Here is a 13,303-nt window from a genome sequence, read left to right on the forward strand (position 1 = left end):
TGTCGCGGCCATTGGTCGGGGCGTGTCTCCACGTGACCCGACTATTCTTTAGAGTTCCTAGGAGCGCGTACATTGCGGATTCTGGGCTAGGGAATGGAGAGAGCGCAGCCGGAGCCGGAGCGGGAGCGGGAGCAGGAGCGGGACTCGGACCCGGAGGCGGAGGCAGCGGCCCGGGCACTGCTCACAGACCTCTACCAGTTCACCATGGCTCTGGCCTACTGGCGGGCGGGCCGGGCCCAGGAGCCCGCGGAGTTCGAGCTGTTCTTCCGCCGCTGCCCCTTCGGGTCCTCCTTCGCCCTGGCCGCGGGGCTGCGGGACTGCATGCGCTTCTTGCGCACCTTCCGCCTGCAACCGGCAGGTACCGCCGCCGCCGCGGGCCTGACTCGGAGCCCGACCCGGACCGGGACTCTGGCCCTGACCCTGACCCTAATTGTCTGCCCGATTCAGCCTCGGCCCCGCCCCACCTCCTACCCTGCGTGCACCCCAGTCCCAAATTCAGACCCTTGGTGCGTCCCTGCCCCATTCCCCTCAGACACTGTGTGCGCTCCTGCCCCGGGTCCCCCGGGATTCAGACCCCGCCCCAGCAGCAGATTCGGACCCTGCATGTTTCCCTGCCCCAGTCCCAGGTTTAGCTGGCGCCACAGTCCCAGATTCGGACCCTACCCCAGTCCCAGCTTCAGGCCCCGCCCCAGTGGCAGATTCAGGCCTAGCTTAGATCCTAGATCCCAGATCCTGGTTCCAAACCTCTGCCCCCTCCCCTTGCCACAGGCGCAGCCCCTGCCCCTAGACGTCTCAGAATGGGGTGGATGGGCTGAGGGAGAGGACAGAGTGTAAGGAATTAGGAACGGTGCGTTGGCGGCGAACTTTGAGAGATGACCTACTCATGGGAGGGTGGGAAGGTTGAACTGATCTAAATTTCTCGAGTATCTGAAGGAAAACTCAAATACTTCCCGCTTTGTTGTGGGGTCTCAATTTCCAGCTCTGTAAAAGTGTGTGTGTGGGGGGCCTTGAACTTAATGATCACTAAGGTCTCTAAAGACTAAATCTCCGTAAGTGCTCCGCAGGTCCTGGGTCGCAGCCCATTCAGGTGGAAGGAGGAGCAGAGAGTTGCATCAGTATTGGGAAAGGCTGCATGGGGCGGGACTAGGTGGGAGGGGAGAGGAGGAGGAATCACAACTCGCTTCCTGGGGCTAGGGGTGAGTCCGGGGTTATGAGAAGGGACCTAAGCTCTGAGTCCAAAGAGCCTCAGCGGTGTGAAGCCCCAGATATTCCAAATTGAAAGCTAGACATCTGAGTTCAGGGCTGGGGATACCAAGAAAAACAAAAAGCAGTTCCTGTCCTTAAGGACCTCACAGCCTAATGAGGAAGACAACATGCTAACAACTAGGTACAAACAAGATAGAGACGGAATGAATTAGCAGAGGGAAGGGACTAACATTTAGGGGGATCAGGAAAGACTTCTGGTAGAAGGTGGGATCTTAGATGGCCACCGGGGCTAGGAGATGGAGATAGATGAATATCGAAGGGAATTCCAGGCATGGGGGACAGCAAGTGAAAATTCCTGGAGTTGAGGGTTGGGTTGTCTTCTTGGAGGAACAGGAAGGAGACAAGTTGGATCAAAAGGTATGATACAAGAGAACTGCAAAGGTAGGAGGGAAACAGGTTACCAAAGGCTTTGGATGCCAAACTGGATTTTGTATTGATCTCACCCTGGAGAAGATAGGGAGCCGCTGGACTTTATTGAATGGAGAAGTGAGGGGGAGAAGTGGATGGTCAGACCTGAGGTTAATTTGTCAGCTGAGTAGAGTATGGACTGGAATGGAGAGAGACCAATCAAAAGGCTAGTGCAGCAGTCCCCGTATGTAAGGTCATACTTGTGTAAGAAGACAGAAGGGCCTACGAAGTTCAACAGGTGGAATCCACAGGGCTTGGCAAGAGACCAGATGTGGGATGGGGTGGGGGTGGGGGTGGGGGGGCAGTGAGAGAGAGTAAGGAGTAAAGGATGACACCTATTTTGTGAGCCTGGGAAGATAAGTGAGGAAGACAGGTGGGTTTAAAGAGAAGATAATGAAGTCAGCATCAGACATGTTGAATGGAAAACGTCTTTGGGACATTCGGTTTGAGATGCTCAGTAGGACGTTGGAATGAGAAATTGGAAGTCTGTTGCAAGGAAAATACATTATAAGTTCAAAGTTTCCTAAGAATAAGATTGTAGGCAATTATTATTATCCTACGAAGGAAGTAATTGCTAGAACCAAAGTACCAGCGTTAATGGGGGGGTGCAGGTGGGGAGAGAGGACCACAATTAGTGCTTAGGTGGAGGATACAGTCTCTGAATCCAAGGAGCAATCTCAGGCCCTTAGGTCCTCAGGTTAGAGCTGAAGGAAAATAAGAAAGTAGTGAAAAGGTGAGTGCTTGACCAAAGAGTAAAGGTCCCTTTGATCACTCAATCAACAAGCATTTATTAAGTGCTTACTCATATTCACTATATGTGGACTAAAAGGGAATCAACCCAAGGTAGTTAAATGCAGTGTAATCAGGGTGGGAGGGATGGGAATGGGAATCAGGAAAGAATTCTTATAGGTGAGGCTTGAGCTGTGTCTTGAAGGAAATAAAAGAACCTAGCAGGCATATTGAGGAGGGAGGGAGTATGTTCCAGGCAGAACTTGACACAGGAAAATAGTAAATGGAGCTCTGTATGGGAGGAACCAAAAGACCAGCTTAGGCTGGGGAATAATGTATGAGGAAGCTGGAGAGATAATAATAGCTGGCATTTAGCAATCACTATGTGCCAGGCACTGTGCAGAACACTTTACAAACATCTCATTTGATCCTCATAATATTACCCTGGAGGTAGGGGCTGTTGTCATCCCTATTTTACGGTTGAGGAAACTGAGGCAAACAGAGGGTAAATGAAGTTCACGAAGCTAGGAAATATGTAGGCTAGATTTGAAATCCGGTCTTCCTGACTCCAGGCCCAGCTTTCTGTCCATTTCACCACCTAGCTGCCTTTGGTCATTCGGGGCCAGGTCATGAAGGACTTTAATGCCAAACAAAGGAGTTTATGTTTTATTCCTAGAGGCAGTAGGGAGCCCCTGGAGATGACTGAGAAGTGAAGTAACATGGTCAAACTTGTGCTTAAGACAATTCCTTTGGGCAGCTGGTGGAGAATGGATTGGAGAGGGGAGAAACTTAAGGCAGGGAGACCAATTAAAAGGAGCCCTCTGGGAAGCCACAAGGTCCTCCGTGAGACTTAAGGTCCAGGACTAGGTTCTTCACTGGGGATCTAGGGAAAGACTGGTAGAGATGGAAGCTAGGTAGCACAGTGGATAGAGTGCTGGGCCTGAAGTCAGGAAGATTTGAATTCAAATCCAGCCTCAGACTAGTTGTGTGACCCTGGGCAAATCAGCCTCAGTTTCTTCATTTGTAAGATGGAAGTAGTAACAGGCCCTGCCTCCCAGGGTTGTGAGCATAAAATGGGATAATATTGGAAGTGCTTTGCAGCTCTATAAATGTTTGTTATTGTCATCATTTTTAGATTCTAACGTAGGGGAGAAGGCAGGAGCAGGAACTAGGCCTTGACCAGAGGCTCTTGGCCTTGCCATGGAAAGGTTTCCATCCTGTACACCCATGCACATAGTCACACACACACACACACGCACACACACACACACTGTGTGCTACCTCTGCTCCCCACAGATATAAAGTACTTGGCCTCTGTGCTCCCGCCAGACACGGACCCTGCATTCTTTGAATACCTGCAGGGACTGGACTGCTCTGGGGTGACCATTCGAGCACAGCCTGAGGGCTCCCTCGCCTTTGCCCGTGTGAGTGTGGGTGCGGGGGAGGGGAGGAGAAGATGAATTGGGACTCACAGTGCCAGCTCGAGGGAGGCTCTGATGGGGCCTTGTCATGCTCATGCTCCAGGTACCACTGCTCTGCGTGTCTGGGCCTCTCCTCCTAGTGCAGCTCCTGGAGACGCCCATGCTCTGCCTTATCAACTATGCCAGGTGGGGACTGAGGAGACAGACACAGCCCCCTCCCTCCACCCTTGGGAGCAGGAGGGCCCGAGGGAGAGTTGGGGGCACCCTCCCCACACAGGTTTTGTTGCCTCCTCCAGCCTGGTGGCCACTAATGCAGCTCGACTGCGCCTGATTGCGGGGCCGGAGAAGCGACTGCTAGAGATGGGGCTGCGGCGAGCACAGGGCCCTGACGGGGGTCTCACAGCCTCCACCTATAGCTACCTGGGCGGTGAGGACCCATCACCCCAGCCTCCCCCAGCAGTGCCCTAGAGCCCCCCGCTGTATTCCCACCCCACTTCCCTCTGCCCCTTTGCTCTCTAGGCCCTGAGAACTCTGCACACAAGGTCCGAGCTGGAAGGAACCTTAGAGTGAACGTAGTCCAACCTGCTTATTTTACAAATGAGAAGTCTGAAATTCCTCTAGAGCCCTGGAGCCTCTTACTGCACCTCAACCCCCTCTCCAGACCTACCTCCCTTAGTACTGGGAAGCAGTGCAGTACTGTAGAAAGAACTCTGGCTCTAGAGTCAAAAGATCTGGGTTCTAATCCTGCCTCTGAGACATTACAGGCGTGACCTTGGATAAGTCATTTAGTTTCATTAGGCTTCTGTTTCCTCATCCGTAAAATGAAGGAGTTGGACTAGATATCTAAAGTGCCTTCCAGCTTTGGGTCTGTGATCAGCCACTAAGTGGGCAGGCCCCTGGCCCTGTAGTGATCTACCCTAGAACCCTCCCTAATATGCGTTCTCTAGCATCTGCTTCCCTTACCTCCATCCTTCACTCCCTGGCACTCCCTGACCCTTTCTCCTGCCCCTGCCCCGGCCCAGGCTTTGACAGCAGCAGTAACGTGTTGGCTGGGCAGCTGCGAGGGGTGCCTGTGGCTGGCACCCTGGCTCACTCCTTCATCACCTCCTTCTCTGGCTCCGAGCCGCCCCAGATCCCGGTCAGTGTAGTCATCGGGAGGTGGGGGTGGGGGGAAAGCCCCTAAACCTTGGGCCCCTAGGCTCTTCCCCTTATCCCTGTTTTTCCTTGGAGTTTTACTTCATTCCTACTCTCCTCCCAAGTCCTTACCCTGAAGCCACCTCTCCTTTCCCAGTCCCCATACCCGTCTCTTGTCCTCATCCCAGTTCCTCTGCCCTTCCCCAGCCCCTTGTACTAAAGAGGAATCTGAGGACCAAAGAGAGGACGGGTTTGTCCAAGGTTACACAGTGAGTTAGAGGAAGAATCCCAGCCTCCCAACATATAGGCCCAAACTTGGTTCCTTTACCACCCTGGATTCCCCATCTCCCCAGAAGCTCAATTTCCTGATCCTCTAATCTCCCCTGTCTGTCTCCTCAGATGCTGGCTCCAGCATCTGGACAAGGTCCTCTCAGGGACCTTTCCAACCTTGCTGAGTCTTGGCTGGGCAAAGTGTGTGAGTGCCTAGGCCTTCGGGCAGATGAGACACACCCTGGAGAACGGGCTGCCTTTGTGGCTTACGCCCTGGCTTTCCCCCAAGCCTTCCAGGGACTGTTGGACTCCTATAGTGTCATGCGGTGAGCCATGCAGGTTGGGAGCTGAAGGAGGAAGGGGCTTTCATTAGCAGCAGGGGCTGGGGTTTGCCTTGGGTGGAAGAGGAGACAGAGCACCCAGGGAACAACTTCTTCCCTTCCTCTCTTCCCCTATCCCCCTCAGGAGTGGCCTTCCCAATTTCTTGGCTGTGGCCTTGGCACTGGCAGAGCTGGGTTACCGGGCAGTGGGTGTGCGCCTAGACAGCGGAGATCTCCTGCAACAGGCCCAGGAAATCCGAAGCATTTTCCGGAACTGTGCCTCCCAGTGAGTCCTGGTTTTGGGGGGGATTTTGGTGCAATTGAGGGGAGGGGAGTTGGGGAAAGAAATGACCCCTGTGACCTAACTTCTTATGGTAGCGTTGGTGAGGGAGGTGACTTCTGGGGAGTGTCATGGCAGGGGAGATTGGAGGCAGAAGAAAGACTGAGGACAGGGAAGGAGATGATTCTTGTAGAGAGGTGAGAGGTCTCTGTAGTTTCATAACCAGGCAACAAATAAGGTATATGAGGAGACCTGTATCAGGGATGGAAGAGAATTGGGACCAAGAGGAGCAGACCCAGGATGTGGAGGGGTAGGCTAGAGGAATGATAAAGGGGCCCCTGAGTGTGGGAGCCTTCATCAACCAGCCTGTCAGTGAAATGAAAATGAAAAAAAAAAGCATTTATTAAGTGCTTACTCTGTCATTAATGAGCCTTAATTAAGCACCTGCTATGTGCCAAGCACTGTGGTTAGTGTTGGGGACACATCTACAAATTCCAAAACCGTCTCTGCCTTCAAGGGGATTACACCTAGGCAGCTAAGTAGCACAGTGGATAGAGCGCTGGGCCTGGAGTTGGGAAGACCTGAGTTCAAATCCATCCTCAGATACTTCCTAGTTGTGTGACTCAGCAAGTTATTTAACCTGTGCGCCTTAATTTCCTCAGTTGTCAAATCGGAATAGTGGTAACTCTCTGGGTTGTTGTGAGGATCTGTGAGGATCCCGTGAGATAACATCTCTAAGGCACTTAGCATGGTGCCTTAAGCAATAGGTGCTCCTTCTTTTTCTTCCACCATTCTAGTGGGAGAAATAACACATATATAGGGGGGTGGTTGCCAGGAAGGATTGTTTTGGTTTGAAAAATTATAGGGATGGAGAGTGGAGCCATAGAATAGATGGCTGAAGCATTTTCAGTAACAATGGTAGTCATGAATATTATCTCCCTTTCACAATTGAGGAAACTTGGACAAAGAGGTTAAGTGACTTGTCTGGGTAACACAGCTAGTAAGTGTCCAAAGTCACATTTGAACTCAGGTCTTCCTGACTCTAGGCCTAACACTGTGTCCCCTGTGTTGATATTTGATCTAGGGAGTTAGCTAGGGAGAAGTGAGCCTGGCTGGTGTAGGGTGATAGTGAGAGGATGGGCCTGGGCCTGCCTCCTGATTTGTGCTGGAGGAGAAGAGCTGGAAGACATTTGAGAGACCATCTATTCAAGGGTCCTTATTTCACAAATGAGGAAGTGGAGCTCCTGAGAGAAAAGGACTGACCCAAGGCCACACAGAGAGGGCTAAGGGCCTGAGCTCCACTCTGGGATCCTTGGCTCAGAAATTCAGGGGCACTACTCTGGTCTGTGCTACAGAGGTGGGAGGACTTTATGGTTTTGTGTCCCCTCCTCTAAAGTTTCCAGGTGCCCTGGCTGGAGACTGTGTCCATCGCTGTGAGCAACAACATAGATGAGGAAGTGTTGACCCGGCTGGCTCAGAAGGTCTGGTGGGAACGGGAGTAGTGGGAGGTGGAGGGGGTTACAAGGCTGTAGGGACCCAGGGTTGGGTAGAGGCTGGGTCGTGGTGGCCTAGAGTCCAGGGCTGGACAGGAGCCATCGAGAGGTGGGATAGGGCCTACATCCAGGTAGGGAGGAGGGATTGGGGGGAGGGTGGCTGCCTCAGGTCTTGGGGGGCTCCAGGTCTCCCATTCTCTCTCATCTTTCCCCTACAGGACAGTGAGGTGAATCTCATTGGCATTGGCACCAGTGTGGTCACATGTCCCCTTCAGCCTTCCCTGGGCTGTGTCTACAAGGTTAGTGAAGGAGGGAGCAATGTGTGGGAGGGGGGCAGGAATGGAAGTCATGGAGGGGAGCACAGATTGAAGAAGATGGGGATACAGGGATCAGTGTTCCCCTCATCCTCACAGCTGGTGTCTGTGAGAGGACAGCCATGTCGGAAGCTGACGGAGGACTCTGAGAAGCAGACGTTGCCTGGGAGCAAGGCAGCCTATCGGCTCTACAACCCAGAAGGTGAGAGTTCCCCTGGCCTTGCCTCCTTCTTCTTTCCTCTCCGCCACTTCTGAACATCCTTCCTCTGTCCTATGAAGTAGCAAGGCAGAAGACCTGGTCCAACCTCTTGCTTGACTGTGTACTGCCCTGGTGGTTTTGGGCAAGTGTTATGGTAATTAGGGTGGGACTCTTGCTGTTTTTCTCTTTTGGAATGCTAAGGCCATCAAGTGCCTTTAAGTTTGAATGGGGCAGGTAAAGTGGGACCTTTTTGTTGTCTTTGTTTTGGAGTGCTTCTCAGCACTTTGATTGAATCGGGAATCTTTGATGACCTCGTTACATCAAGGCAAGGCCTAGTTCACATGGGTTTGAATCACATGGTTGTGACACCCTTTGACCCTGAAGAAGTGTATATATACTCAGAGATTAGTGATTCGCCTTTGGGGGCACACTCATTGGAAGAGTGTTGGTGATTTGGCCAGATGAGATTCTGGGTAGCTGTTGGAGCTGGGGGGTGGGGGGCGCCCTTTGAAAATCCAGATGTTGGTGCTTTTCTGGTAACTGTGCATGTATTGCTGTGGACAGATAGAAGCCCATCTGCCGATTTGAGTTATTTTGTTGTGTTTATTTAATTTCTGCTTGCAGTTTCTGTTTGTATTTGCTCTGAAGTTCAGGGTGCTGAATGATATATGTATGTTTGATTAAACTGAGATTGTTAACCCCTTAAAGTTGTTTTCCTTAGAAAAGCAGATCAGAGAACCTGTGCTAGCAGCCGTCTGTGTGCTCTTATGGTTCGTCTTGTGTTGGTCTTTCACCTCCACAGCAGCTGCTAGCAACATTTGTTACAGCAAGTCAGTCCCCCATTCTTCAAATACCTAACGAGGGAAATAGACTAGAGGATCTCTCAATTTCCTTCTAAGTAACTCAAAGTCCTATGACCAGCGATACCTGAGTTTTGCCTCTGCCTCTGTGTGATGGCCAGGGAAGGCAGAATAAATATTGGCCAGTTTCCCCATTTTGCTGTTGTCTCTCAGGAGCCCCAGTTCTGGACCTGCTGCAGCTGCAGGAGGAGCCACCACCCCAGCCTGGGCAGGAGCTGAGGGTGTGGCCCCTGGATGTATCAGGAGGTGACTGCAGAAGCCTGACCCTCACTCCGGCCTCCTTGGAGCCACTGCTCAGAGTCTACTTCCACCTGGGACAGGTGACCCCTGAAACAGGAGCCCCAGCCCTGCCTCACCAGGCCCTGGGTCAAAGGTCCAGGGGTTAGGGCACTGTTTTTTAGCCCTCCACTTTCAGGCTTCCATTCCTGTTCTTATCTCTTAGGGCCAGACATTCCAACTGCCAGATCCCTCCAGCCTTTGCTCCTGGGGTTTCTTCTCTGCTTTTCTCTTCCCATTTGCAATTTATTTTCCCTTTGTCACCTCCTTCTCTGGTTCCAAGAAGCCCCAGGCTGCGGTCAACGTAGTCACCAGGAGGTTGGGGATTCTCTTGCCCTAAGATCTGAAGCCTCCCTTCTTCCTATCCCCAGATGTGTGAACCTATTCCTTCCCTGACTGAGTCCCGAGCCTTGGCACAGGAGTCCTTGAGCTACCTCAGCTCATCACACAAGCGACTGGAGAATCCTGAGCCCTACCAGGTGTGTGACAACCTCCATCCCAAATCTTCCCCTCTGGGGAAGATCTCACCAAGTGAAGGGTGGAGGTATGGGGGTGGGGGGGCTGAAGGGGGCTGGCCTGCTCCTACCTGGGCCCATTTGGTCTGGGGTCTTGAGCTCCACTTATCTCCTCATCCCTTTCCAGGTGGCACTTTCTGAGAAGTTGCATGCCCTGCTGGAGAGCCTGGCCCAGAGCAGCCAGGAGGGCCCCTGACATTGGAAAGGGAGCCTTGCATCCAAGAAACCTGATTGCTCTGCATGTCTGCTCTGAGTCCCAAGACCCCAGTCTAGGGAATGGGGTGGGGAGGGAAAGGAGAAAATCCCCTGTTCGACCCCTTCGGCAAAGCTGCACTAAAATTTTGGTTCTCTTTGATGGATGGGTCCTCAAGTTCATTGCTAGAAGGGAAGGGCAGGGTGGTGGGGCTCTCATCTGCTATTCCATGGGGGAGACAGGAGGAGGAGCCTTGTGGGAGATCCTTAGAATTGCCTGGGAACACGCCACCCCTGGACAATCTCCAAGCCCATATCTGCTCTTCAATTTCCCTGAAAAAAGGGGCATCCAGCCTCCTGTAGAACCTCTCCCCACCCTCACTAGCAGCAGTTCTGACATCACAGACTAACGTCCTCAAGGCAGGATGGGGTGGGTCTGGCAAGGGGATATGCCTTATCAATAGGAACCCATTTACCTGGCTTTATTGTGACAGTGTGGGCCTTGACCATGGAAAGCTTCTGGGTGATGGGCCAGGGGTGAGAAACTCCTTAGAACTTAGCATTTTAGAGGGAAGAAGAAACAGGCAGAGGAAGGGAGAGACCAAGAAATAAAAAGAGAAAACAAATTGGTGGCAAGAAAAGAGGAAAGAAAGGTATTGAGCTAGGAGCCAGGCGGTGAGAAAGGACATGAGCAACACAGTGATGGAGAGGGGCAGCACTCTCCCAGAGATTGTGAAGAGTTTGCCTGTGGTGCGGCGTGAGTTGGGGCCAGATGGTAGACAGCCTTAAATGCCAGGATAAGGACTTCAGAGTTGATTCAGTGGGCAACGGGGATCCACTGGGGATAGAGAGCAAAAGGGGACCTGACGTATTAAGAATATTAGGGAGTATGGGACATTTGTCTGGGAAACTGGAAGGACATATAGAATAGAGTAAGGGGAACTCAGTACGTTGGCACTGGATTTAATGTCAGAGGATCTGGATTCAAAGCCTGGCGCCTTTACTTACTACCCGTGTGATCTCAAGCAAGGCAACTCATCTAGGCCTCAGTTTTCTCATTTGTAAAAAAAGAGGGAGTTGGTTTAAATGACCTCCAAAGTATCTTCCAGCTTTATATTCATGATCCTCTAATGTGTCCTTTGTCATGAATTAGGGTAAGCTTGTCAAGCCAAGTCAACAAGCATTTAAGTGCCTACTTTGTGCCAGGCACTGTGATAAGCCCTCCAAACAAAGGCAAAAGATAGTCTTTGCCCTTAAGAAAGTCACAGTTTAGTGGGGGAGGTGGCAGGATGGCATGTAGCTGGCACAGTGGATAGAGTGGCAGGCCTAGAGTCAGGAACTCATCTTCCTGAGTTCAAATCCAGCCTCAGATGCTTACTAGCTGTGTTACCCTGGGCAAGTTACTTAATCCTGTTTGCCTCAGTTTCTTCATCTGTAAAATGAGCTGGAGAAGGAAATGGCAAACCAATCCCCCCAAAAACCCCAAAAGGGTTCACAAAGATTCAGATACAACTGAAATGACTGAACCACAACAATAAAAATGGAGAAGACAAAGGCAAACAATTATATGCAAACAAGATATGTACAGGATAAATCACAGATTGTCTCAGAGGAAAGGCACTAGGCATTGAGAAGGGGATCCAGGAAAAGCTTTTTTTGTTTGTTTTGTTTTTGGTAGTTTTCATTTTTTAATTTGAAATAAATTTTTAAGAAGTTTTCAGGGTCTGGTCTCCCCTGACATCATACCATGGACATTTAACATAAGTTCTTCCAAGAGAAAATCTTACATCCAGACACGTGGGTCAGGGGAGGGAGAAGATAAGCCTTTCCTGGGCCAGCCTCTAGGGAGCCTTACCTCCCACCTGACAGTCAAGCCCAGCCCTGTCTGTCTTTTCAGCCAACATTGCTGCCTGTACACTTGAGGCTGGCTGACAGGTCACTGCCAGGAAAAGTTCTCAAAAAAACCAAAACAAAACAGGAAAGGCTTCTTGCAGAAGGTGAGATTTTAATAGCGACTTGAAGGAAGCCAGGAATTGGAGGTAGGGAGGGAGAACATTCTGGGCATGGGAAAACAGTACAGATAATACATGTAGCTAGGAGATTGAGAGTCATTCAAGAAGCAGCAAGTAAGCCAGTATCTCCTGAGGGGCCCAGAGTTGCAATGGAATATCAGAAGTGGGTGCTTAATTCATAGGACATGGGACAATACTAGGACCTTTAGCAATGAGAGTGGCTAATAGAGAAGCTCATTACTTTCTGAAACTTTCCTTTACGTTGAGCTGGAGTTAGTCTCTCTGCAGCCTCTCCCCTTGGCTCCTACTTGGGCCCTCTGGAGCCAAGCACAAGTCTAATAATTTCCATAACAGCCCTTCTGATTCTAAGATTCTGAGTCTCCAATGGCCCTTCAGATGCTTGAAGTCAGCTGTCCTGTTAAACATTCCTACGACCAGCCCTCATGGCGCCCAGTTCCTTCACTAGAGTGGTATGGTGAATTCTCTCCAACTTGTCAATGTTTTTCCTAAAATGAGGCCCTTGGAATGAAACACAATACCCTAGACATCTGATCTGGGCCTGGGACTTTGGGACTGGCATCATGTCCCTCCTTCTAGATGCTCCGTTTCTCCTGATGCATCTTGAGATCACATTGGGGTTTTTTTTTTTGGCTGCCAAACCAGCTTTTGATTCAGGGAACTTGAAGTACATGAAACCTCCCCAGGGCTCTTTCACAGTCACCCTGCCCTTGTGCAACTTCTGAGTTTAGTCAAGGAAAGCCAAACATGCATTCAGGAAATCTTTAATCTTTAAAGGAGCTGTACACACATTTCAGCCCCCTGAGTATCACCAGTGGGAGTAGAGTATCAGACCTGGAAGGGATTCCTTGCAGTCCAAACCAGTCCTATGGAGGAGGAAACTGTTCCCATCTATTCCCGTAATCATGGCCCTGGGGGTGCAGAGTAAAGGGAACAGAGTATGACTTAAGTATTTGGTAACATCTTGACTCACCCTTCATTGTGTAGCCCTACGAGATGTAACTCAGCACTCTGTCCAAACCCAATTCATCTTTGTGGTTGCTTGGAAGTATTCAAACATTTCCAATTGGGTTTAACTCTTTATGACCCCATTTGGGGTTTTCTTGGCAAAGATACTGGAGTAGTTGCCATTTCCTTCTTCAGCTCATAACCCTAACCCTTACTCTCCTGTCCTCTTTGCCTCAGTTAGTTTTGATTACAAGGGACATGGAGAAAAAATGTCTTTGTGTAAGTGAAGTTACCAGCCTGCCCATGGGATAAATGGGTCCTCTGGGTGTCCTGGTGATTGCTTCCCTGAAAACACTTTGTTTTGGGCCAGTTTATTTGTTATCTTGCCATTTCCCCTTGAAAAGTCCTCTGGGGCTCAGTTTCCTTCCAGAAGAACCTGAGACCCAGAGAGCAAAAGCCACTCACCCTTGGAGGACCTCCTGGAGGCCTCTAGTGCCCTTCCTTAATACTGATTGCATCACTGAGGGGGAGAATCCACAGAAAGAAATAAGTTAGAAAAGTCTCCCTGGAGAGGAGTAAATCAAGGAAGAAGCCAACAGGGAAAGAGAGGTAAGACATGAGCTGTCTCCTGAAGATTGGGAGTAGGCC

The 13,303-nt window shown here is 50.7% G+C and overlaps 1 protein-coding gene across 1 annotated transcript; it reads left to right on the plus strand.

Moving 5' to 3' along the window:
• Nucleotides 1–52: 52 nt before the first annotated feature.
• Nucleotides 53–9,840, plus strand: NAPRT (nicotinate phosphoribosyltransferase). The gene is made up of 13 exons (XM_036754033.1): nucleotides 53–358; nucleotides 3,700–3,827; nucleotides 3,928–4,010; nucleotides 4,121–4,251; nucleotides 4,847–4,962; nucleotides 5,358–5,554; nucleotides 5,694–5,834; nucleotides 7,225–7,309; nucleotides 7,540–7,620; nucleotides 7,735–7,837; nucleotides 8,848–9,014; nucleotides 9,342–9,449; nucleotides 9,613–9,840. The coding sequence occupies exons 1-13, from the start codon at nucleotides 94–96 to the stop codon at nucleotides 9,679–9,681; spliced, it is 1,674 nt and encodes a 557-aa protein (XP_036609928.1). The 5' UTR covers nucleotides 53–93; the 3' UTR covers nucleotides 9,682–9,840.
• Nucleotides 9,841–13,303: the final 3,463 nt, after the last annotated feature.

Source organism: Trichosurus vulpecula, chromosome 1 (genome assembly GCF_011100635.1).
Source record: "Trichosurus vulpecula isolate mTriVul1 chromosome 1, mTriVul1.pri, whole genome shotgun sequence".
NCBI classification, from domain to species: Eukaryota; Metazoa; Chordata; class Mammalia; order Diprotodontia; family Phalangeridae; genus Trichosurus; species Trichosurus vulpecula.